Source organism: Anas platyrhynchos, chromosome 2 (genome assembly GCF_047663525.1).
Source record: "Anas platyrhynchos isolate ZD024472 breed Pekin duck chromosome 2, IASCAAS_PekinDuck_T2T, whole genome shotgun sequence".
Lineage (NCBI taxonomy): Eukaryota > Metazoa > Chordata > Aves > Anseriformes > Anatidae > Anas > Anas platyrhynchos.
In genome coordinates this window covers 158,782,764-158,809,122 of record NC_092588.1, presented here as the reverse complement: position 1 = coordinate 158,809,122, position 26,359 = coordinate 158,782,764, and the positions used below count along the sequence as shown (strand labels likewise).

The 26,359-nt window shown below is 48.9% G+C and overlaps 1 protein-coding gene across 7 annotated transcripts in view; it reads right to left on the bottom strand.

Moving 5' to 3' along the window:
* Nucleotides 1-25,956, bottom strand: part of DHX30 (DExH-box helicase 30) — a 37,975-nt gene extending 12,019 nt beyond the window's left edge. The window contains exons 1-9 of one of the 7 annotated variants that reach the window (XM_072034056.1): nt 25,800-25,956; nt 22,843-23,000; nt 16,696-16,747; nt 8,118-8,248; nt 5,730-5,840; nt 3,706-4,061; nt 2,446-2,572; nt 1,657-1,806; nt 825-977 (exon numbers count right to left, since the gene is read on the bottom strand). In XM_072034056.1, coding sequence (XP_071890157.1) covers nt 825-977; nt 1,657-1,806; nt 2,446-2,572; nt 3,706-4,061; nt 5,730-5,840; nt 8,118-8,248; nt 16,696-16,747; nt 22,843-22,929 — 1,167 coding nt within the window. In that variant the 5' untranslated portion in view covers nt 22,930-23,000; nt 25,800-25,956. Of the gene's footprint in view, nt 1-824; nt 978-1,656; nt 1,807-2,445; nt 2,573-3,705; nt 4,062-5,729; nt 5,841-8,117; nt 8,249-13,085; nt 13,224-13,379; nt 13,639-16,695; nt 16,748-17,706; nt 17,827-19,457; nt 19,589-20,219; nt 20,323-22,842; nt 23,001-25,799 lie in introns of those variants that run through there. The other 6 variants (XM_072034057.1, XM_027452911.3, XM_027452908.3 and 3 more) reach the window with 6 other exon arrangements.
* Nucleotides 25,957-26,359: the final 403 nt, after the last annotated feature.

Genomic DNA, 26,359 nt, shown 5'->3' with positions numbered 1-26,359 from the left:
TACACATGGCAGGCAGACCGCAGCCTTAATTCAGCCACTCTAACAGGTCACTCAGAAATGTCTGCTGCCTTAGGCCTGGTTTTGGCTCCCTAGGATACTCCCTACCACTTGGTTTACTTTACAGCATCCCTAAGATTTTATAAACATCCCCAGAGACCTACAGTGTGCTGCACAGTGACTTGCCAGCTTCCAAACAGAGGCATCATTTTTTAATTACTTCAATGAGCTACAGACGTTTATACCTGCACCATGCCCATCCTCACCTTACGCTGGCACTAACTCCTGCTTTGGCACTGAATGCTCCCAAGGAAACCTGTCCTGGCACTGCTTCAGCACCCCTGGGTGTCCACCCCGCAGCATGAAGAGAGATCTCCTGGGACCTCACTGCCAGGTGCTGGGGATCTGCACTCATCAATACCTTAGAAGTGCTGTAAGAGACACTCCCAAGGGAAAAATGAAAATTTACCAGCACCTGGTTCTTGTAAAGCAAAAAGTTATAACCAGGGTTTTACGTTAGCAAGAGCTGCATAGGGCAGAGGTCATAAGCCTACAAAAGGAGGCTATAAGCAAAAAACTGCACTCCCCAACATCCCCAAGGCCAAACAATACACACAAACATCACAAATACATCCAGAGAAGGCCCACTGCCCAGAAAGGGTCTCCTTCCCCATAGGTAAAAGACTGATCAGTTTGGGGCAAGCATCAAGCCATAAATCCCCCCACCATTTTGGCATGAAGCTCTCAACCCACGTGCACGCAGTCCAAGTTCTGACATTACACGTGATCAGCCGAAGGTGGTTCTGAGGCACCCGAGGAAGCCTTACATGATTCAGGTAGTTCTCAATCTTGCGCAGGGTGGCTTCAGGAACTTTGATGTGGCAGGGTTTCCTCTGGTTCTCACCAAGTTCCCGGAGCGAGGTCATGTTGTACATGGCGTGGCTGAGAGGGTTGTTGTTCTTGTCCACTAAGCCAAGGCTCTGCAAAGAGGAGAGGCAAACCAGACTGTCAGACACAAGACTTGCATGCAATTTGCTGGCACGTGTAGGTCCTACAAGTTGTGATGGGTGAACTCCCTACCCCGTAGCTCAAATCTATCACTGCTTGCTTTTGGCATGGCAAAAACATGCTCCTATCACAGCTCTGGTGAAATGGACACTAGAAGCAAATAGACCCATCAAAAACACAGCAGCCACTCTCGCTGTGGTTCTGGTTCATTGTGACAGCTCAGCACTAAGCCCTACACAATCTTCTTCGACTTCTCCTCTGCTGACTCTAAGCATCTGCAACAAAACCTAACACAGCAGTGTGGCTGAACTCGCTCACCTACAAGAACAGGAAGGTAAGTCTGTCTTAGTAGGCAGCACTGAGGGATCCAAGAGAAAAAGCTAACATTTAGGAGCAATCCCCACACATCCCTCTGTTGAGGAATCAAAACAAGCCCAACGGTCTTCAAGGGGTCATCACAGGGCTATGCCTGAGGGGTACAACAGCAGTTTGGACTGGATCCTAAGGTTTGAAAACGTGTTTATTGAGCATGAAGTCAGAAATAGAAAGTTTTAGGCGTCACAACATTAGTTTCAAATCTGGTGAGTGAGGTGCAAGGAACTTCCACGTATGACAGATTAGAGATGGGATGTGGGAACCACACGTGCTTACCTTAAGCTTCTGACAGGCCAACGCCGCTGCTTTGTTTTCTGCTTCCACCTTGCGACGGCCCTTGGCAGCAAAAGTCATGGGACAGGGCCAGCGGAGCGTGAGCTTGCAGATCTTGGTCTTGGTACCTACTGTGCGGAACTGCATGTATTCCTAAAAGGCACATAACCAACATCAGGTTGGGGGGGTGCTAAGAGCTTCCACAGGCAGAGATTTTTCAAATATACCCTGGTATTTCTAAGCAGAGCTGAAATCAGTATTATTTTCCAACACTAGAACAAGTTTCCTGTACTAAATTCCGCTCATGAGTTGAAGGAGGAGTGAGAGCAGCCAGCTGTGAGCAGCACACCCCTGGCAGCACACGGGGTGGAGCCCAGCTAGGGCCAGCTAAAGTGCCTGAGGTCTGGAAGGGAGCTGGGTGACACACAGTGAGGGGCAGAATCACCACATACTGCCAGGAGTTGAGGTGTGGAAAGATTCTGTCACTCACACATTTCTCTGAGTAACACCAGCTTGTGCTTGTTGCAGATATTAGGGGAAATGCAAGCTTATCAGGAGAAAATATTCTCCTTCCTTCACACCAACAGCTCCTCTGTTGGCCTGACCTCAAGTAACAATGTTCCCGGTGCTGCTGTTTCCTTAGCTCCTACCACTAAGACTTTTCTTGCTCTTCAGGCTGATTTTTCTGGGCCTCGTCTCTCCCCAGTTCTCAGCTGCCCAAACAAGCATCCAAAGAGACTGCAGCGAGTCTCTGAGCCTCATCCCCTGCACGTCAGTCCCCAGGCTCCTTACCTTTACTGTGGAGGAAGATGTGGCGATCTGAATCACTTGGGCCAGGAGATTTTTGGGAAGTGGGAACTGCGTCAGAGCTCGGATGGCAGTGTTGTCATCTGTCATCTCAATGGAACTCCCTCCTCGGCTAGATGGAAGAGGGAAACAGTTGGATATGCAAACAGCCACTCTGTGCTCAGAGCCACCTCGCTTCAGGTCTGCGACTAAGATCAAGGTTATCTGTGCCTTCACATCTGAGAAGTCAAATTGTGCCTTGCTGCTAAAGTCTGTCAGTCCCAGAATTACCACTCAGTGCAGGACTAGAAAGCAAGGAAGCCTTTACACTAGTACTACAAACCAAATACCATCAATAGGTTTTAAGTTTTTAAAAATAACTACAAAAAGCAACAACACAAAATATCATTAAGTTATTTCTGAATCCAAAGAGCATCCCTACAAACAACCACCACCAAGTCCTTACTGATTTTTTTTTCTCCTGTTGACTATTAAAATCTAAAATTTGTGCTCATAAAACATGAAGCCAAGAAAGCAACTACGGGGAACTACTGGGATGAAAAGGAGCATATATTAATACTGCCCCCAAAACTGTGGGGGTAGGGGTATCAAGAAAGGGATTCCTAACTGCATATGCAGAGTTTTCTGGAAATAGAAATTGCTTTAGGCCCAGGAGAATAAGAAAGGGAGCAAACAGGTAGGCAGCACTCAACCCAAAGGAGAGGACTTCAAAGATGACACCTTGACACTCTCCAGTGATTACAGCCAGGTACAAGACCAGGCTGCCCTGATCTCTCTCAGGGAAGAACGCAAAATATTCAGTGTTCGGCTCACCTACAGGTCATGGGATCACAAATCATTTAGGTTGGAAGAGACTGCCAAGATCAGCTTGTGCCAAGCTTTAGCCCAGCACTGCCGAGTCCACCATTAAGCCACGTCACTAAGCTCTACGCCTACACACTTTCTGAAGACCTCCAGGGCTGGTGACTCAACCACTTCCCCGGGCAGCCTGTTCCAGTGCTTGACAACCCTTTTCCTATTACCCAACCTAAATCTCCTGCAAACTAAGGCCGTTTCCTCTATCTTATCACTTAATGCTTGGGAGAAGAGACCGATCTCCACCTCGTTGTAGCCTCCTTAAGGTCACACCAGCAACGTGGAAAGCTGCAGCTCAACTCGGAGGAACCACAGGGCTGCCTCAGCTAAGAAAACCCTTTTTTTTTTTTTTTTTTATTGCCCTGCACCAGCAGCTATCAAAGCCCTTACCTCGCATCTCTGCCTGAGGTTCGAGCATCTTGATGCGCCATAGGTAAATAATCGGAAACATCGATCGCTTCTTCCTCCAGCTCTCCTTCCTCCAGCTCTCCCTCCTCCAGCTCCCCTTCCTCCAGCTCTTCTCTCCGCATCGCTTTAGGCATGCGGCCCTGCTCCATGGGCTGGATGGAGTCGTCCGGCTCCATGCGCCGCCAGCAGGTGGACAAGTCGGCGAGAGAAGGTCCGGACTTGGAGCGCCACTTGCCCTCCGAACACCACCTCTCATCGGGGCAGCCAAGCTGGTCTGCGAGGAGCCGGTACTTTGCGGCATCAAACAGCTCATTTCTGGGCCCCAGCAAACCCCAGCCCTGCAGGAGAAAAACGCAGTTAGCTGCAGTAAAGGGACAGAGATGGGCAACTGCAGGAAATTAAACATTTGGGAAAGGAGAGAAATGCAGGAGGAATTTCTTCGTATCACACAGAAAGAGCAGAGAAAGAAAGGGGATTTGCAGAAATGAAAAGCTTTCCTCCAGGTATTAGTACTTCAAGGAAATCTGTTCGCTAACCTCCCTTCCCAGAGCACACTTGCTTGGTATCCTGTAGCTTGTTGGACAGGCTGGGCTAGATCTATGGGTATTTTACTAAATATTGTTTAAACCTTTTATTTTGTAAGTTCTGAAACGCACCTCAGAGCATGGAATGCATCTTTTTGGTAAGGCTAAACCCAAACAAATATAACCTGGGATAACACAAGGTGAGAATTCAGTGAATGGTTCCCTTCCTTTCTTTTTGCTTCCTTTTCTTTTCAGTCTGCAGAAGCAGTATCAAGATCTCCCAAATCTATCGGGTTTTGAAACAGAAGAGTTCCCAGTTACTGCTGGCCCACCACCTACGTTTAGGACTGAGCCTTACACGAAGTTCCAGGCATACCTAGATTGTATCACGCACTGAATCTTACCAGACCACTGCAATACATTAAAAGTTACATCTTTAGGCCTCTGAGTGGTGTTGTTTTGTGCTGCAGGGGTGCCTAGGACAGCAAGAAGTCACTTTGCTAGTCGTAGTACTCAAACACTGCATTCATCTCCACTCCAATTAACACCACCACTTTTCTTGAATTGGTGACTCTTCACTTAGAGCAGCATCTGTAGCTGTTTCTGGAGCTAGGTCTGCACAAGGCCTCCCATTATGAGGGCTTCTCTTGGTTAGAGGTCTGGCTTAAAACTTTGCATGCTTAATCTACAACCCTCCCAGGGTTGTCTTTTTGTTGTTTTCCAGCTCTGAACTGAAAGCACAGTTGAACCATTCCCCAAAATTTAGCAAATAATATTATTGCAAGTGTAGGTGGGACTTTTTTCCCCCCCTTGCAAACTTCCAGGCTTTCCAAGAAAGCTCAAAACAATGCTTTCATTGAATGTTGAATTGTGAGGATAAAACAAAAATACACCTCCACCAAACGTGAACTGAACGAGCACCATGCTTCAGGTCAGGCAGTCACTGGAACAAGTTTTGCTAATCACAGGATCAAAGCAACTTGCCTCATCAGAAGGCAGCTGAAGAAACTTCTAGTTTTAACGCTGCGATCTTTAACTTCTGAAGGCTTAAGTTAAGAACTACATAGCTATTTCTTAACGTAGCTTTCTTGCCCTGCAAGCAAATCCAAAAGCTCCTGTTGTCAGCGCACCTGGCACCTTTGCTAGGCTCCTTAGCAGGAAGCGCTGTTCCTACTGCACAGATGAAAGGGAAACTCCAAAAGCAAAGTCACTTGCCCGAGGTTACAGACAGAGCTAGTGGGAGAGCTGAGGACAAGATTGCAGCTTATCCTCAGACAGCTGCTGTCACACCACATCTCAGTGCCCTTTAGAACCTCACAGTACTTGCTTGATGGTGGCTGCACACACATCGACCACTTCCAGCCACAAATAAGAGGCAAATTAGCACAATCTTAAACCAGTAATAGTAAAACAACACACCAAAATGGGCAAAGCCTGCATGCTCAAAGGCTTGGTTCATCGAGCTAAGGGGCAAAAGCTCACCTTGAAGAGCTGGCATGCAGCTGCTGCTGCCTGCCTCTCAGCATCAATCTTCTTGGTCCCATAGCCTTCCACTTCCACGTTTTTAGGCCACTTTATATGCAGAGTGACTTTCTGAAAAGCAAAGATAAGCAGCAAAGTGAGACAGCACAGAGCAATCAACCCAGAAGCACCGTTACTTCAAGCATCTCTGAACTCCGGATAAAGAAGGTAACTACAAATGAAAATCCCAAACAAACTGCTTGTTGGGTCGCTTTATGGGATGCTACATCCCAGTACCACACAAACAAAAGCCTGGAACCAGACACAAGGTGCCCACAGCCACCCAGAAGCTGGGTGGCTGAGGCAGGCCCAGAAAGCAGGCTGCTTTCCAGCACAGCACCACGTACCGCGGGCCGGAGCTTCGCAGGTGGCAGTGTGTCAGCCCCGAGGAATCAAATGCCAAGAGCTTGTTACAAGAACAATTCAGTCTCAGGGTAACTGCTCCTGTGTGCACCACAGCACACGACACCAGAGGAGCAACAAGCACTCTCCAACACATTTCTAGTTGCAACAGCGAGCAAATCTTTCTGCTTCCTTATCCTAGCTTCAATTAGCAGCAGCCTGCCCCGTGGTTACGCAGGCAGGTACCGTGCTTCTCGGGCAGAGGAGCAGCAGCCTGTAGCTCGTGCTGCCCGGCACAAGCTGTTACGGAACTAACAGCACCACCAGAGCTCCTCTTCTCCCATTCTCCCAGCACAGTTGGTTCCAAGCTGAAAAACCTGCAAAGAACACTGAGAGCTGAACCCTGCCCTTTGGTAAAAACTGCTCCAAAGGAAGAGCTCGCTTGACTCCTAGCCCCACAGATGCTGCAGCTGAGTTTCTGTAAGGCTCAAAGGAGGGAAATGCCGAAGGAATTCTCTCCCGTTTCTGCAGCAAAGATGAAAGGTGGCATTTAGGTCCGCTGGGAAAACCCCACCTATAAGGCTAGAAAAAAAAAAGGCTCCTGACTTTTCAACAGCCTCCATCTGGCTGCCTGCCTGCCTGCCATCTGAATCTCATCTTACTGCAGAAAATTGCTACGTATTTTGCCTAAGGACTCTGCATGAAAAGACACAGAGCTGCTGAGAAAAAAAGTTGTCTCGTGAAGGCCGGGTTACTTGGCGCTCACAAAAAAAGTCTTGTCCACTTCCAACCAAGACTTCCCCAGTTTGTCTCACCTGTCCTCCTGTCCCCACACTTCTTCCTGTTGTTTTTTTGTTTTGTTTTGTTTTTTCCCCACCAGCCCTTGTTTTCTACAAGAGCTGCTCTATTTCTTGTTGTAAGTTTGTTTTTAAGAAATCTAAAGTTACGGACGACGTTAATCTGTGTTAGCGCTAGCAAGAATTTGAACTGATTACACAGACTAAAAATGCTGAGGCACTAGGTATGGCATTCCTAAACATCAGCTAGGAAGCTGCACCGCTGCTTGAGGAAAGGCAAGTAACACAGAAACACAAATAACGAAGGAATTCCAAAGCAACCATCAGTAATGTATTGCCTAAAACACGCGTATGCTCAAGGATGAGGTAATGAAAAGTGTCTGGGAAGTTTTAAGACAGAATGTTATTGGAAAATGTTAATCCATCAGAACTGAATCTTTTCCTGGAATGTACGTTGCAGCTAAACTTCAGCTGGAATGGGCTTCTGCTTGAGACAGAGCAAGAGGCCTGGGGCCACAGGGGTTGTACAACGGGAGGAGGCAAAGCCCTGAACACAGAGCACCTGTGAGTTCAGAACTGCTCAATTCCTCACAGAGATGGGATGTGAGAGTCTTACATCCAAGCTCCAACTGATTGGCAAAATGTTTGCCTGGAATTCCTCTGGTTCGTTTACCAACAGCAAGCACCTCTGTATTTAACTTTGCCCTTACGTACTACTAGAAGCCTCCCTCCATTCCAAGCAAATTCATCTTTTCTTATTGCAATTTTAGGCTTTCTTAGGCTTTTTTCTATTCTTTATTCTGTATTTTATTTCTATTCTTCGAATATAGAAACAAAATGTAGCCCTAAGGTCTGACACATAGCACTGAATTACCATTTTCTAAGGCAGTAGGTTACAAAGCCCAACACACTCAACAGCAAACTACGTGTCCTCCTGCTAAGGAAAGCCCGTTACAGGACAAAAGGAACAAAAATTCATCCTTCCACAAACAAAAGGAGGTGGATAGCACCTACATTTACATACGTGTTGAAGCACGTGAAAATAGAGAAGCAGGAAAAAGTGAGGAAATCTTGTTTGAAAGATTACAGTACAACTTTTACGTGGACTTTATGTGCTAGGACTTTCTCTACTAAAGGGTTACTTCCAGGTTTAGCAGTGTTCCTTCACACCATACCCACCTACCACGAAAGCCTGGTGCAAGAGGATTACCTTTTTTCTCGGCCCATTCGTGTGGATGTATACCAGTTTGTCCCTCGCATGAGAAATGCCCAGGGCTCTTCCAATCACGCTGTTGAGCAAGTTTTTAGGCTGTGGAAATTCCTTCAACAAGTCTCTGGAATCTAAAAAAGAAAAAAAAACAAAAACAACAGAAGAGCTAAATGTCTTACAATTCTTGTGCAGTCCTGTTCAAAGACATGTCCTAACACCTGCTTTGGGAGCATAAATGTCTCTAGGGCTACGAACAGGGCAGCAGGCAGAAGCTCAGAGGTTCACCAACGTCTCCAGGCATCAGCAGAACAGCACACAGGAGTGCAAAGTCTCCTGAGCACCAAACACGAGATTATACAGCATTGTTGGACATTTTGGAAATGCAGCATCACCAACACTTCTCCTGAAACGCAGAGATTGCTTTTCCCCTCCTTTCAAAGTATGAATTTAAAACTTCCAGTTAAAAGTGCAGTGCTGACAGTCTAACTCGATGCTAGCCCTAACTCTGCGACACTAAAAAGTCTTTCCAAACCGTTGTGATTTTGTTTTCCCCCCCCAAAAAAAAACGGCATCACCAGAAAAACCGTCAGACAAAATACACCCAGCTGAACCTGAATGCAAACAGCCTAGCACAGAACTCGGAGCCGGTGCCATTCCCTCACTGTGAACGCAGAAGTGGCTCTGTTGCCATCCTTCGGCGTCAGAAACAAACTGAGCAGTAAGCATCTCGAACAGACTTTGGGATTTGCAGCCGCCTCCTCAGCCACGCGCGCCACCTCGGGGTTACACCGGGGGGCTCGACAACACACAAAGTGACTCCTTAGAGCTGCTCGTCGGGAATTGAAAACGTAAAAGAACATTTTGGGAGTGCAAGGAACAGGAGAGGGGAGAGGGATCTCCCATCCTGCAAGGGCAGAACCCCATTAATATCTCCTCGCAGACCACCTCCAGGGCTGGGGATTACTCTTCAGAAGTGGGACCACAAGGACCATCGGGGCAGCACGACACAACTGGGGACTCCTGGTGGAGCTACCAAATTGAGGAGTGAGAAGCAGCCCGTCCATGGCACTCAGAGCATCACTGAGAGCTGCCGTTGCATTTTCCTAAAATCTCTGATTGCAGAGCTGCTGTAATGAAGCTAGACAGAACGGCCTCCAAAGCAGGAAGTATTTAAGTGAAGAGCCCTGTGATGTGGGCATAGCGAGGCACTGTCACAAAGCTTCATTCAAGAGAAAAGTGAAGTTACCAGGAGGTCAGACTGGAGATCCTGGGGTAAAGTCAAGCAAAAACCACATTGCTGATCCCATCGCCCTCTCCAACAGCAGCACCAAAAAGCCAGGGTGCTGATTCAGGGCTCAGAAAAGAAATTACTGACACCAGGCTTGCGAGTTCTTCCTCAGAAGCACAGAAGAACCAGCTGAACCTCCGAGAAATGGCTTCCAGAAGCCAAACAGCCCAGCTACCACAGGAGTCTGGGTTCCTCAGCACGCAGAGGGATGCTGAAACAAAACCCCGGGGCCCTGCGATAAGGACACCGAGAGCCAGGTATCATCTGAGGACAGGTTGCTCTGTAATCCTACAGCTGTCTGACTGGCAACTGGCTCCGTTCGGGGTTAGTTTTCTACCTGTGGGCAGCAGCAAAACAAAATTGGAACCTGCGCTGTCTCCTTGACCACACCGACAGGGAAAACAGCCTGCAACAGCTTTCCACTACTCCCAGCAGCACCGTTATAAGGGATAACAGGGGAGCCCTCGGGCTGCTGTTCCTCACAAATCCTTGAGCAAACCCCTCGGACACCTCAGGGGGACGCAGAGGAGGAAGATCCCTACGTTAGGAACTCCTCTTGTCCACGAGCTGGCCAGAGCAGCATGAAAACTGTCTCAGTCTCAGCAAACCACAAGCCAATTTTCTGCAATTTCACAGCAAACACGAGGCACCCACCTGGCCGCACAGCAAGCACCGCCACATTCAGGCTTCCACCTGTTCAGGAAAACTGGAAAAAGTGCCCCAAATTTTAGCCCTCCACACGTCTATTCCAACCCATGGTGCTGGGACGCTCGGAGGGAGGAATAGTAGCCCAATTCCCAATTGTCCTATTAAATTCATTTAATAAAGGAGACATAAATAAAACCCTCCAGCAGCAGCCTGTATTATTTGGCCTCTGGTTGCTTCTCCTTTCAAAAGCAATACCCTGAGGAATTCTGTGATAGGGAACAGATGGAGGCAAGAAGTGCATTCTTTCTAAATGCCCGGAAAAAAAAAATGCATTTACCTAAGGAGAGCCAATTCCTTAGATTCTGAGGTGACTCCTCAGACAGGACTAAATATTTAATCCATCCTCAAGCAAAGAAAAGGGGCTCTAAGTAACAAAGCCGAGATCTGGCTTGCAGTTGAGGCTCTGAACTCCCAGCTGAGACACAATGTCTTCTTCACAGCTGACAATGCCATATTCAGCAGTGCCATCTGACGTATCTACAGCGACTCCGAGGCTTGATGGATCACCCTCAGTCCATTCTTACCCCGAAATGAAAAGCTGAAAGGCTCTTATTTTGCACGGAGCTGTGCCTCGCTCCTAGTTTTTAAAGAAACAACCCCAAACCGCAGCCCTGGATTTGCAGAATGTTTCCTCCCCGACAGATTGGATTTCTTGGCACCCTCACCCGGAGAGTGCCTGAGCTCTCTGACTGCTGAGAACGGATATTTGGGTAGGAACGATGCTAATGGAAGGCACAGCCCTGCAGAGGCAAGGAATACAGACTCATACTCCCTGAAAAACAACACAAAAAAGCTGATTTTCACACCCAGTTCCAGTCGAGCCAGAACCACGCGTGGTGTCCACACCTCAGCTCCGAGACCACGAAGGAATATTAAAAGCCTGTCTCAGATAACAGGCAGCTCAGGGTGGGTTTGCCAAATGAAGCCAGTTAACTAATTCCTGTTCCTCAAAACAGAGAGTGCTTCAGCTTAACGTGATTGTGGAAGACAACGATAATTCCGAGCAACTCTGAAAGAAAAAGAAAAAAAAAAAACAACTCCTCTTTGTAGTGGCTAAGCCTTCTATTAACCTCAACAAATCTGACACGTGAAGACACCATCAGGTAGAGCAAGAGCACCAATAAACGACCCGTGGTCTCATTCAAGGCAGACAGAGGAGCGCTGCATCGATTTGAACAGTTCCTGTCCTCCCTGGAGAAGCAACAAATGAGCAGCAAGGACAAACTATGAAACGCGGCGCTCACCAAGATGCAAGCTCCTGCTTACGTATTCATCTCAGTGAATTTTTGATCTGTTAGGAGCATTCTTCACAAGGAAGAAAGCCTTGGGGCTCCAAAAGAGCCACTTCATAAGGAATTAGCCCAGGCACACTTTACTAAGGGGAGATGGCAAGAGAAAAGAGCTTCCACCAGCTGAGAACACACCAAAAAATATCACCTTTTCCTTCCTTTAAATCATCATCTAGAGACCCTGACCAAGGTTCCCTTTGAGTACACACAGAAATAAAAACCCACGCGTGGTTCTTGCCTAAAGAAGGACAAATTTAACACTGGTCACCATGCCAGGGGCCAGCCCTGGCTGAACTCCGAGCGGGGGATCGGGCCACATAGCACCCAGAGGGTCTCCAACCTGGGTCCTTCCGTGACACGAGGAGATGGCAAATTTAGTTAGCTGCAGAGAAAGGTTCCTCCTTAGAGCAAAAACAGTGATCAAGATCACGTAAGTCTTAATAAAGAGGGAGAAGTGCCCCAGACCTGACCGAGCAGGCAGAGGGGTGATCTTTACCACAGATCCCGCTCCAAAACCCCACATCTGGGCCAGAGAAGGGAACCCTGATGTGAGCAGCGATGTAACACTGCAGCTCTCAGAGCTGGCCTCAGATCCCAGGTTCTTTTTCCACGTGGGATACTCGTACCGAGGCTAGCAACAAAAGCAGTCAACTGCAGATAGCTCACAAGACTTCAACTTGAAGGCAGAGCACTCACTCTTACTTTTAACAGCTTTTAAAAGAACTTTTATGATCTCTGCACGTTCAAGTTGCAGCCCCGCGGGCAGGGCAGGCTTGCAGCGGGACCCTGAGGGCATTTTATTTGCTTATCTGGAGCGCAGCGCCTGCCACCAGCAAGCTCCCCACACACAGAGCAGCAAGACGAGGCCAGTCCTGGCAGATCCACACCCTCGGTGCTGCCCCTGGGCTCCGGGGGACCTCCCAGGAGGGAGATGAAACCCCAGGGCGAAGCCCTCAGGCACCCTCTGACAACTGATGGCAGCAAGAGTGCTGAGGGTTGTAGCATAAAAATGGGGAAAAAAATGTGGTTCTCTGCTTTTCTCAGGCAACACCTGAATGAGGCCAGTCAACAACTCAGGGCGTTTCGGCATTTACTTCAGAAATAAGTTTGTTTGCTTCATCAAACAGCTGAAGGGTGGCTCTGAAACACGGGGTAAAGCCCGGCAAAGCTTCCGAAAGGAAAAGGGAACTAAGAGCCCGAAGAGCTTAGAGACCAGAGAGACAATCACAAATAAATAATTAGCAAGTGCTGGGGGCGGGAGGGAAGCACAGAACACGGGGAGAGGGAAGGAAAAAAAAAAAGCAGCACCTTTAAAACGCGATAAAGGGATTTCCATGGGGAAGATGAGAGGCTGGGAGGCGGCAGCGGGGGCAGAGCCGTGACGAACACGGGTGGCACCCCCCGAGCACAAAGCCGCTCGCAGCCCCCACACCGGCAGCGTTTCACTCTCGGTAACCTCAGGGGCGTGCGGTAAAAGCTAAAAGCAACGAGCGGGTTCCCTCGGGGGCCTTTTGGACGCGGCTCGCGGCCCTCTCGAGCCCCGGGGGCTCTCCGGGAGCCCCCCAGAGCCGGGCCCAGCTCCGGAGCCGCGACCTTGAGAGGCCCCCGGGCCCCGGCCGCCAACAAAGGGCGCGGCCGCCACAAAGGGCCCGGCCCCGGTTCCCCCCCCTCAGGCCCCGCTACCTGCGGCGGCGCAGCCCCCCGCTTCCTCTCCCTTGCCTCGCATCCTTGGGGCCCCCCCAAAGCCTCGCCGGTGCCCACCGAGCCCCCCCCCCCTCACACCCCGGTGCTCGCCGTGAGGGCCCGGCCGGGTGCAGGAGGGGGGCGGGAGGGCCGTGGGCAGCACACGCCGCCTCCTCCTCCTCCTCCTAGCACCGGGGCTCGCTCCTCCCTTCCGCTACGTTTAGCTCAGCCCGTTTCGGCTCGGTTTAACCCGTTTCGGTTTATCCCGGTTCGGTTTATCCCCCGCCGCCTCACCCATCCCCATGGCGGCGCCGCCGTCCTGCCCCTCACCGCCCGCCGCTGCTGCTGCTACTGGTTGCGGCTCCTCCTCCTCCTCCTGCCGGGCTTCCTCGGTGCTCTCGGGCGCCGGCAGGCGGCTGCAGAGCCCCCGAGCCCCCCGGTAACGGCGGCAGAGGCGGAGCGGCCCCGCCGAGCCGCAGCCCGCCGCCGCCTGAAGCAGCAGCCCCAGCGCCGCCATCTTGAGGCCGCGCGCGCCCGGTGCCGGCCTCAGGGCAGCGGCTGGGCCGGGCCGGGCCGAGCCCGGGTCCCGCTTCCCCGTCACAGCGCCCCCACGAAGTACCTCAGGCGGGGAGGACCCGGCGCTGAGGGAGGGAAAAAAAATTAAAATCTGAGGGAAAAGTGAGGGAAAAAAGGACAAAAAGTAAAATAAAACAACCGATCTCCTCGCGGGGAGCGTGTGGTGGCTCCTGCCGAGCGCGAAGGCGGTTGGTTCAAGGATAGTTGGTGCCACACGCACGCAGGTCGCCTCAAAGGGGCTTGGAAATGTTTGGGAGATATCCCCAAAAAATACAAATAAATGGAAAAGGATGTCTTCACACACACAGCCTGAGAAACTTGCCCCCAGAGCGCCTGGTGAGGCTCCTGCAGCCATCCACCCCTCCTCACAAAGCGCTCCTGGGCTGCTCCACACAACGCCCAGCAGCTCCGGCTGTGATGCTGGCTACCCTCGGTTTCCCTCCTGCACACATTTATTTCCCATTTCCCTCATAAAACCAGAACAACTGAGAAGGGGAAACTCAGAAACTGCCCCGGAGCCTGAAAGTCGTGGGGGTTCCTCACTTGTTCTCACCCACACAAGCAGCCCGCCTGCACCCCTCACTCACGTGCAGCTTGTGCAATTCACATATCCAGGTGTTTTTGTTACTAAAAATGAAGCCTGCTTGCAGCATATCATTTTCTAACATTGGAGACAAACACCAAAACGTTTCAGTCAGTTACATGGCAAGACCGCAGTGCCTTTCCCTTCTCACACACTTGCCCCTCCTGGAAGCAGACCCTGCTGTTCGGGTCTGTACGAGTGACTTAGGGCACTTCATGCCTTTTTATATTTGACAAAAGTCCGAATTATTTATATATATAAAGTTTGTATATACATGTTAACATCCCCAGCTGCAACATGCAGCTGCACACCATTAGGCTGTGGGCTTCTTTACAGCAGGACATCCTTTCTATGTTAAATACCCTATTACGCGGACAATATTTTGTGTGTAAGCCAAAAATTTCTCATGAATAGTTGTTTAAATATCATGATGAAGTTCAAGCAGAAAAACAAATCCCCAGTAAACCACAAAAGGACTAACATAACTTGACACAAGCACTACAACGCTTGTACTCCTCAAGAAGAGGTTCAAGAGGTGGAAAGTTATCACAAAAACCCTGTATAAAGAAGTAAATCTTTGGAAGAGCATACATATGTGAACATTTGAAGAAAATCTTACTATACAAATTTGCCTTTTCCAATCTACACCTCAGAACCTCTGTGAGTTTGCTAGTGATTTGTCTGTGTACAGTTTGTAAAAACAAACACAAAGCTTTATCTTGAAGAGGCACACAAAAATAAAAAGAACAAGAGCCCTATAGAGATAAACCATGGCTGGAGAACACAATGATTAAAATCAAAACAAGCAAAAGAAAACATAAATAAAGCACAAGTCTGGGAAAATACTGGAAATACACAGTCAGTGGGAAGGAGTAGCCTGGGAGATGCTGAATGACAGTGTGGTGGTACACAAAGTTTGACACGAGCAGGGCTAGTGGTTTGTCAGCGTGAGTGATACAAAAATTATCTTGTGAGCACAGGAAAAATAACTAAGACTCAATTTATTAAAAAATTCCAGAAGTCACAGATTGCGTAAATTCAATCCAAGTACCTTTATTTTGCAGAGATGAGAGTTAAACAGCATATAAGTCATCACTGAAAGCCATCCTCCCAGGCTTTGCCAGTTCAGGCTCACTTCGATGAGCTGTGGTTAATTCATCTTCTCTAGCCAAGCCTTTGCAAAGGCTGCAGCACCGTGCAGGAGCGCATTAACCAACCACGTTACTTTAAAGGTTTCATTTTCCCCTAGAGCAGAAGCGTTACAGCATCCAGAGTCCCAAACCCAGCCTGGCCACGACAAACCACTAGCCCTCTCAGGAAAGTTCCTCCTCTCTCAGGCTCCAACCCAGGTCACGCTTTATTTGACAGGTCAGAGGCTTTTTAATTCCAGCTAAAATTCCTTCGTACCTAATTAACGCCCTGGATATATCAAGCACTATGGGAATTTTTGTTTTAAATATGGAACCCACAAACTGGTGACTCACTTGATTAGCATGGCAGCGTTACAAGAACGGCTGGTACACTCTCGTGTTCCCCAGGAGCTAAAGCAGAAGCATTACTTCCCCAAGACAGGAGGCAGCGATCCATCACCGGATCGGCCATGTCTGGGGTATTTTATTCCATGCTATGCTCCTTATTTTAAGACCAAGTAGCAGAATTCAGAAAAGAACAACGAAAGAAAAAACAAACCAAAACAACCAGTGAATGAAGGGATTTCTTTAAAAAAAAGAAATGAAGAGGTTGGCAAAGCAATGACAGGAAAATAAGGACGTGATAACAGTTGACAAATATTTGAAGTATGCAAACACTAGGGAGAAATCACTCACTGAATTGGTACAAAAGGATGCAGCTATGAGTAGGAGGATAAAATTAAGGCGGCAAAAAAAAGCCCTTACTGAGAGCTAAATAGTTCCCTATTGAGCTTTCTTCCCCCAGGTCTACGTTGTTGTTTACTGGGTGGCACAACAGGTCCTTCCCCTTGCCAGAATCCGTCCTTTGCCTGAAATTCTCTAGCACTTGGTTGGCCTGCCCCAAGCTGAGGGCAACACTTACTCACGCGCTACACTAACCAAGGCAGAATTCAGTTAGCTTGGCCACAACAACTACTGGTGTTGTTACAACTGTTACGAGCTTCACACCCAGCAAGCTGAAAGTTGTGTAAGCTGGGCTCCCCTCTGAGAAAAAGCCTGTTACAACCAAAATTGGGCATGGTGTGTTACACACCTATCGTTAGCCCAGGTAAATTCACATCTCCTTCCTTTTCTCTCCCTACAGCGTTGAGAAGGAAGCCTGACAAAGACACACGGAGGATAAACCTCTCGTTTATCAGGCAGAGAGAAGGGCAGCACTGTTTCTTTAGAAAGTCATTTTCTTGAGGAGTCTGCCATAGTGTTAAATCTCTAAGCAAAGGAAAAAAAAATGTTCAATTGTAAGATTGTCTCAGGTGCTTACCTTTAAGGGAATTCAATGAGAACATCTCCATCCCGGCAGAAAGCGGTGATCCCTAGGAAAGCAAGAGTAGCAAAAAGGAACAGGAAGTTAGAATTCATCTTGCCTTTGAGATGTTTAAAGCACTTCGAACGCGTGAAAGTAGCTGTCCTGGGCACAAACAAAGCCACTAGTCCCCAGAAAGTTTCACCTCGGTGTTTGTGTCCTGTCTCATTTGAATCACGCACTATTTGCTATCCTGCTGTAACCGGCTGCTCTACACCCAAAGGGCAGGTTGTAGGTTTTGGAAGTGCTTTGTCTGCTCGGTGATACTGACAGGCACACTTTCTTAAACCTCTTTAAGCCTGAACACCACTGAGTGGGAGACCACAGCCATCATTTTTCCTTTCCTTACGCAAAATAAGCAAAGGAAGAGACGCGGACTTTTGGTAATCTTCACTAGTGAAATTATATTAAATTTTCTATTTTGTTTTCTTATTAAAAAAACTTTTACTTAAGAGAAAAACGAAAACAACCACCTTGGTTTGGGGTTTTTGCATCTGGCGTGTCCAATATCAAATACATTTTAGGCCTTCTCGTTAACAGAGAATGTTAATGAGAATTTTAATGAGAATTACCAAGGGTTTTTTTAACAAACAGGTCAGATGGGTGAGGGTCCTCACGCAGAGCTAACTAACTACCCATACTAACGGCTATTCCTGCATGCACAACTCGTTTCCTACAAGTATTTTTTTTATTATTTTGCTTTCACATGATCTGCTTTGGCCTTCAGTGAAACTAACGACAAAATTAGCGTTTCCTTCAGCGACAGCAAACGAGGCCTAAAACAGCAGGGCTTTCAGAACACCGCTACGCAGACAGGACACCTCCTCCAGCAAGCCAGCTCCCTACAGGCACACGAAACCAAACCTGCCTTTACTGACACGTCCACGCTTTGTCTTTTCCAACGGCTGACTCAAAAACAGTTATTTGGCTCGTTTAAAAATTAAAAATCAGACGTGCTGTAGTAATTACCAAGGTGGCTGAAGAAAACAGCGCCAATAACTCGCTGCACTGCTCGGTTAGGAAGCCCTGCTGTGGCAGTTGAGCGAGATTCCCAAGGCTGAAGCATCCAACCATCAGTGGTACAGGAGGAACACCAAGTGTGAAGAGCAGCCACACACCAGCCTGGCGTCCCCTTCACGCAGGGACCGTCTCAGACTGGGTACAAACCGTCTTAAAGCCAACATTATTCCTGATAAATCGAGTCCAACATTGTTCCAACAAGGATCAGTAAGTCTTCGAACACTCTGAAGTCGGTGGAGAAAGACAACCAGAAGTATGATGAACACCACAATATGTTCCTGGAGCTCGGTCACGGAGGTAAAGGCAACATCTTCCTCCCAAATTTCCAAGCATGACAAAACTGGGGAAGCCATTTGCCTGAAAGCAGACTAAGCCCATTCCAAAAAACATGAGGAAACTGGTCTACAAGAGCGTTCTGGGGCATGCACCACTCAGAGGAAGAGCAAGGCTCGTCTACAGAGCACAAATCGGTGAAAAACAGAATGAAGAACGTCTCACCTACATCAGGGAGGGCAGAGTGGCACTTCCAAAAATAAAAACAAGATAGAAGTTGGAGAAACAGGTCTTTTCTCTTCAAGACTGAGGGAAAAAAAATAACAAAACCCTACACGGGTGAGCTTACAAGACTAACAGCTGAGAGCACCACTGACGAGCAGCAGATCTCCAGTTGAGATGGGGACAGTTTGTGGGCAACCAGGAACAGCCTCAAGAATCAAAGAGCTGGAGTCAGCCCGGATGGGAGCGGGGACGAGATGTGGAGGAGAACAAAGGCACGGAGAGATAAATCAATCCAGGTGAGGTGCAGGAACAGAACCCTGCTGATGAGAGACGCCTTTTAAATTGCATGGAGGAGTTCAAGTACCTAAAGCTTGCACGTCTTGAAGGAACATGGTCAAAGCAGAGAGAGGAGCTTGGACAGATAAGCCCAGATTTATCGGTTATGAAGAGACCACAGCATCACCTCTACGTTACTCAGGACCAGATCTGGTGGATCCGAACACGGGGGATCTCACAGGAGGAACCATCAGTTTTAGCAGAGGAAACAGCCAGGTGGAAATCCCGGCTTTTTGGTGCTGCCAAAGACCCTGACACCAAGAAGTGTCCGACTACAGCGGCTGCTTCGCCACGCACTGACGTGAAGGGGACGCATGAGCATCATTGGAAGAGGGAGACTTGGGAAGACTCGAAATACGTTTTGTTAGGCCCCAGGACAGGTAAGAGATGCGGGCGTCAAAGGACACTGGATTTATGAAGGAGAATAGGATGAGGCAGGACTCTTATGGACGAGGTAATGACACGTTTGGGATGAGAATCAAGCGAGCGATGACACTATCAGAAGGCAGAGTGCCTCTAAGCCTCACGCTTGGCAAAGTACTGGCAACCCAGGGGCATAAGAGACACTGAAAGGGACAGACTTAACGCCCCTACTGCAAAGGCAGGGCATGAACTCAATGAATCTGGTGCTGGAAACTTTGATAAAATCTCAAAGGCCCGGGAACTGGGTCTTTGTTGGGTTTCTTTGATCCACTTGAGAACTGATACACGCACGTACGAGGAGAAACCAGGTCCCCCACACAGCGAGCGTCACAGAACTTCTGATTATCACCTCCTGGCGTTCCAGCGGCACGCACAGAGGTATAGCCCCAAGTGCTTTGTCACGAGAACAAAGGAGAAATTACATTGCCTTACGTATCACTCACTTTCAAGGGTCACCTACACGGGGATCCACGCAAAGCGGGGCACTTTGCCTGTCTGCTACTCGGGCCAAAGGCGCACGGGGTGCGTGCGAGAAACCTCTCTTTACCACTCCTATCCTGCGGGCTTCCTGCTGCTGGAAAGGGGACCAAGAAAGCGTTAGCGGCCGGGCTTCCCTCACAACTCCCCTCCTGGGCTACCCGGGCAGCCCCAGGAGGGCCGTGGGGACGCAGAGCCCCACGCGTGGCTCCGCCGCGACCCGGGGGACACGAGGGGCTCCCACAGCAGCCCCACACCGGGACTAGAAGCATCCAGGCCCCCCGGGGGGGTTGGAGGGGGGGGCACACAAAAGCAGCCGGGCTCCCGTGGGCCCCCCCCGGGCACCTCCAGGGCCCGGCCCGGTTCCCCCCAAGGCCGGGGCCGCCCCCTCAGGGCCCCCCCCAGGCCGGCGCCCCCCTCACCCCCCGGCCCGGCCCCGCCGCCCCCTCCTCAAGCCGGGTCCCCCGAGGCCGAGGTTCTCCCCCCGGGGGGCTCCGCGCCCCCCCTGGGCCTCCTCAGGTCCCCCCTCAGGCCCCGCCGCCCCCCGCCGGGCCCCGCCTGGCAGCCATCCCCCCGCTCCTTCCCCGCTGCAGGCCGCGGGCCCGGCCCCCTCCCTCTTCTCCCTTTCCCAGGCCTCAGATCCCGGTCCCCTCGGCCTCTCCCCAAGCCCCGCCGGGTCCCGGTGCCGCCCGGTGGGAGCGGCGCAGGCCCCGCTCCCCGCCACCGACCTCCTCCTCCTCCTCCTCGCCGCCAACTCTCTGGCGCCGGTCCGCCGCCGCTCCAGGACTACAACTCCCAGCAGCCCCCGCGAGGCGCTTCCGGGGCGCGGCCCCGCCGGGCGAAGCGGCGCTTCCGGCGCCGCGCCAAGGGTGGGGAGCGGGAAGCCGCGGGGGGCGGGGCCTGTTGCCATGGCAACGGCGGGAGCCTGCGGCACTCAGGCGCTGCTGAGGCGGGAGGGAGGGGGGGAAAAGGGGGGGGGGTCCTGCGCTGTGGGGCCCTGTGGTGGGGTTCACCTCAGGGATCTCTCCTCAGGGATCTCTCCTCGGGGATCTCCCCTCAGGGATCTCTCCTCAGGGATCTCACCTCAGGGATCTCCCCTCGGGGATCCCACCTCAGGGATCTCACCTCAGGGATCTCTCCTCAAGGATCTCACCTCAGGGAGCTCTCCTCAGGGAGCTCTCCTCAGGGAGCTCACCTCAGGGAGCTCTCCTCAGGGATCTCTCCTCAGGGATCTCCCCTCAGGGATCTCACCTCAGGGATCTCTCCTCAGGGATCTCCCCTCAGGGATCTCACCTCAGGGATCTCTCCTCGGGGATCTCTCCTTGGGGATATCTCCTCAGGGATCTCTCCTCGGGGATCTCACCTCAGGGATCTCTCCTCAGGGATCTCTCCTCGGGGATCTCTCCTCGGGGAGCTCTCCTCAGGGATCTCTCCTCAGGGATCTCCCCTCAGGGATCTCCCCTCAGGGATCTCACCTCAGGGATCTCTCCTCGGGGATCTCTCCTCGGGGATCTCTCCTCAGGGAGCTCTCCTCAGGGAGCTCTCCTCAGGGAGCTCTCCTCAGGATCTCTCCTCAGGGATCTCTCCTCAGGGATCTCTCCTCGGGGATCTCTCCTCGGGGATCTCTCCTCAGGATCTCTCCTCGGGGATCTCTCCTCAGGGATCTCTCCTCAGGGATCTCTCCTCGGGGATCTCTCCTCAGGGATCTCAGGGATCTCGCCTCAGGGATCTCTCCTCAGGATCTCCCCTCAGGGATCTCTCCTCAGGGATCTCTCCTCAGGGATCTCCCCTCAGGGATCTCCCCTCAGGGATCTCCCCTCAGGGATCTCTCCTCGGGGATCTCACCTCAGGGATCTCTCCTCGGGGATCTCGCCTCAGGGATCTCGCCTCAGGGATCTCCCCTCAGGGATCTCTCCTCGGGGATCTCAACTCGGGGATCTCACCTCGGGGATCTCTCCTCGGGGATCTCACCTCAGGGATCTCACCTCAGGGATCTCAGTGAGAGCCTCACAGAGCAGTGTCTGTCCCCTCTTCTGGCTTGTTGTGAGCAGTCACCTCGTGAAACTGTTGCAAAGTCCCAAAATCACCCAGGTTGGATCAGCCAGTCCAACCTCTGAGCTAACACTAACCCGTCCTCCACTAAACCATTATCACCGAGCTCTACATCTAAATGTCTTTTCAAAACCTCCAGGGATGGTGTCTCCACCACTTCCCTGGGCAGCCCATCCCAATGCCTCACAACCCTCTCGGTAAAGAAGTTCTTCCTAACATCTAACCTAAACTGGATCCAACCTAAAATATCCAATATCCTAATATCCAGCCTAAACCTGGCTCAACTTTAGTCCGTTCCCCTTCATCCTGTCACCAGGCACGTGGGAGAACAGACCAAACCCACCTCACTACAGCCTTTTTTTAATGTACTTATAAAGAGCAATAAGGTCGCCCCTGAGCCTCCTTTTCTCCAGGCTGAACACCCCCAGCTCCCTCAGCCGCTCCTCGTAGGACTTGTTCTCCAGGCCCCTCACCAGCTTCGTCGCCCTTCTCTGGACCCGCTCAAGCACCTCGATGTCCTTCTTGTAGTGAGGGGCCCAAAATTGAGCACAGTACTCCCAGTGCCTCCCAGTGTAGAGCTCTGACAGTGGTTCACCACTGCAGTGGTAACACACGAGGGCTTGGGTTTGTCACACTCAGGTTCCCCCTGAGCCAAAATGTGTCACCGCTTCCTACAACACACCAAAATCGCGTGGGTGCCGTGGTAGCAGGAATGTGCGACAAGGGTAGCTGAATTTGTGAGGGAAATTCTGATTTGTGAGGGAACCGGGCTGTTGATAAGTAGAGCTGTGCGCTGTGCATGCGGGTTTGCTATTGTTACTGGTTCTCTAGCAAGGTAAACATGGAAAAACTAAGGTTAAAATTATGGAAAACGGTCATGTTTTAAGTTCTGTCTGGTAATTTAACCCTAAATTCAACACGGTGTTGATACAGGTTTTAGCACTTATTACAGAACAGCTTATTTGTATGCAGAGTTCTTTGTTTTTTCTGGCTGTTTTTATTCACTGTAATTCTTCATATCATCCATGTATTTGTAAAATAAACTTTTCAGAACACCAATCCGAAGAAAAGGTTTGTTTCATGAGATGGAAACTACAGCTGAAAACATGCTAGCTACTCAAAACCTTCCTTGAATGAAGTGTTGAGATGCCTGCAGTGATTAAAGCTTACCGAAATTCTCGTTTCCTTGCTGTGGTCTGCAGGCCACCGCTGTCTTCACGCTAGTGAAGAGGCAAAACGTGATGGAAAGGAAATCGTCTAAAGGTAAGAGCGTGAAAGTGGAATTTCCCCAGAATTTACCTGCCTGCTCGCAGAACCGTAAAACAAGGTAACGCCGACCGGAGAACACGTGGGAGGGGAGGAAGCGGCCGTGTAGAGAATTTTCATCTGCTGCAGATGCTTGGGGATCTCTGCAGAACGCACCCTTCCTCAGGAGGTGAGCACGGAGCCCTGCACATCTGCAGAGTGTGAAGGCAGAAAGGTTAATGGCTTCTCCTCATCCCTCGCTAGTGTTTACAGATAAGAACACGGACAGTAAAAGAAAGTGCTGAGATAAGTGGAGCAACTTGTGCCATTCCTGCGGGCTTCACCTAAAAAGCCTGCATCATCAGTCAGAAGTCATTTGTTAAGTTACCTTAAGTAAAGCAATTGGTTTCAGGGGGCTTTGCATGGAAAATCACTCTAATACAATGACTTTGTAGAGAATATGTCATGCCATCTAAAGCATGATCATTTAATTATAATCCTCTACTCTCTTCCTACTGATTCTACCGTTTTTACTGGTGTTACTTTGTAGTCTTTCTTCCAAGTAACCTAAGAGATGCTGCAAAAACTGATTTTAATCAAGTGTTAAATGCAATACTAAATAAAGTTTGTCACTCCTTGCAACTGTAAAGTAAAGATAAAACCACAGATGATACTTTTTCTTTCTATTTATTTATTTTTTTCGTTGTCAGGCTTGGTTTACCTAATCATCTGGTTTTGTTCTGAAAAAAATTTAAAACTACCATGCCCAGCATAACTCACCAAAAAGTCTCCTGCCTATTGCCTCCCTGTTAAGCAAATTGCAGTTGAAGCATTACAGCTCCTCTCTGCATCCCTGCCCCATCTGCCACCCAGCATATCTTGTCACTTCACCAAACAGCTCGTGGTCCTTCCCTCTGAAACCTCTAGATCTTCATCTTGACACCTAAACATTCCTATGTATTCTGCATCCACATCCCCTAAACTTCCTACATCAACCCCTCCTCTGTCCATGTCCTTTGCCACCAGCTGCATAAGTGACAGTAATTAGTGTGAAAGCCGCAGCAATTAGTGTGAAAGCCATCAAAATCACTGTGAGCGTTGCATCCAGACTGCCTGTGCGTACAGGAGGCTGATCTTACTTCTCTTCTCCACACAAGAAGTTGGTATCTCTGCATGTTCACGTCGCCTTTGACTTTATTTGACACTAGTTAGTGGGTTTAGAAGTTAGCAGAGGAGGTTCCCGGTGGTCAGCACCACCAGAGAGACCCCCCCATTGCTCACCCTTAAATGAGAACAGCCAGGATACGTCTGTCCCACAAATGAAGTTCCTAATAATGAAGATGCTGAATTAAAACAAACAAACAAACGTAAGGTTCTGCTTTCTGAGATGGGAAACTGTATTATTTATTTATAATGCGTGCAAGCAATTAAGCCTTGCTGTAATTCCGGTAAAACACGTTTTTAATTTGTTTTCCTGTACGGTCTTCTCTTCCTACCCAGACACTGCAGCTCTCATTGGGTGAATCAAATGAGTAATTAGTATTGGTTTTTTTTGGATCTTCTAAGATCTGAGGCCTTTACAGTCCAGTTACATTAGACTTCCTTACAGGCTTGCTTATACCATCCTGCGTGTGGTTTATACGTGGCCTGTTGTAGTCCTAAAGACAAAGGATGTAATGCTATGTCGGTGTAATTTCACAGAAGCTAATTGTCAGAAGAGCTAAGACTCACTGCTGCTGGGGGATGTTGAAAAATAGGGCAGCGCAGATGAAAGTATTTAGATTTTCATTCAAGCTTTCGTGGCTTTTTCTACACTATGAGGCTAATACAATTTATGGAAAAGGCTTGGTTTGTGGAAAAGCTGTGAGGATTCATTTGGAAAGTTGCTGTGAGTATTTGTTTGGAAGGTCGTTGCCATAAATGCAATTTTTGAGCTCATCATTTTTACTAGAAATCTGTGATTTTTTTTTTTTTTTCGTTTTTTTTCCCGTGGGATGTTACCAGCAGCTGCTGCAGTGATGTGGAATCTTAATTTTGATTTTAGCTCAGTGATGACTTACATAAACCATAGTGAGAGAAAGTCGGCGTAACTAGCCAAAGATGAGGCAGAGAAGCAAATAAACCAACCTAGCTAAATAGCACACCGTAAGGACTGAATTATTTCATAACTGGAGAGGCCAGATTCGACTGAAGCTACGGAACGTAAGCTAAGCAATGGATAAGGGAAGTGCAACTTCTGAGACGGAGTTTGAAGAACAAATCACTAAAGCTTTATAAGCAAACAAAAAGTAGTTTTAAAATGCTGGAAGCAGAAAGTTGTTTTTTTAAAATAATCCCCAGACCAAAGACCCCCCATAAAGGAAAATCTGCCATACCTCGCGCATGAGTTGTCACCGATGGAACAAATAAGACAGATCATTTCCTGATCCCCTCTGTGGTGAAGGAGAAGGCTACAATTCCCTGCTGTACCTTTTAAAACTTCCGATGATCTGGATGATGTATTAAACGTCAGAAAAGGGGATACTGGATCAAACTGATAAATTGCTTTTTAAATCAAGTCCGAGAATTGTGAAAGAAAATTGTGCAGTCAAGCTGCTAAAAAAAAATATATAAAAGGTGTCTCTAATGGAAATTGTTAGACTGGACTGTCAGTGGATAATACATCATGTCTCCATTTTTTATATGAAACTGCATGCTTTCATTTCTAATATCACTTAATGGCTCTCGTGAGGAGGCATGACAGGAGCCGTGTAATTCGGGGGCAGTAAAAAAGTTACATGGGCTGAGTTCAGTGCTGGTCAAGAAAAAAAATGCGTGCATTTCCCTCAGGCCCTCAATATGACACAGTTATAAAATATCCAGTTTTATCTCGCTGTATGAAGGAACTTTATAATCCATTCCCAATAAAGAAGTAGTATCAGAAATGGAAAATTGCAGCACCTTGGAAGTGTACCAGCCTATTAAGGATCTTTGGAAAACAAAACAAAACATCACGTTTTGTTCCTCTTTACCTTCTTAATTTTTTCTTTTCCTCTTCTTTTTTCCATTTTTGCCTTGGCTCCAGCACCTTTTTGTGGTCTAATGTTTGTTAAAAAGGATGCATTTTTCTTCTGAACTCCACTGGGCTGGAAGTCCAACCAGCAACGAGACCATTTCTTCAGCTGCAGCTGTGCCGTAAAATAAACCTTTGGGGAAAGATATTGCATGGCCAAATGAGACAATTGTGAATTCTTAAATGTTGGTTTTGGCTCAATACCTTAGAAAAAAACATATTTAATCAGATATTAAATAACGTTTTTGGAAACTGTGTTCTCAGTCTATTACATCAGTAACAAACCCCTAATAAAGCACTATACAGAGCATAATGGCTAATCTGTGACCCTTTTTTGTAAATCTTTAAATGAAAATATTATTGTCCCTTCTGAATTAACTCAAGACATCCCAGGGCCTGACGAGCACGTGCAGAAACACTGGGTTTTCACCCAACGTTTCTTTGGGTGGCTTGAGTGCTTTGGCCGTGCATGGCCAGTTCATGTTTTTTGGTTCTTATTATCTATAGAGTAGATTACTC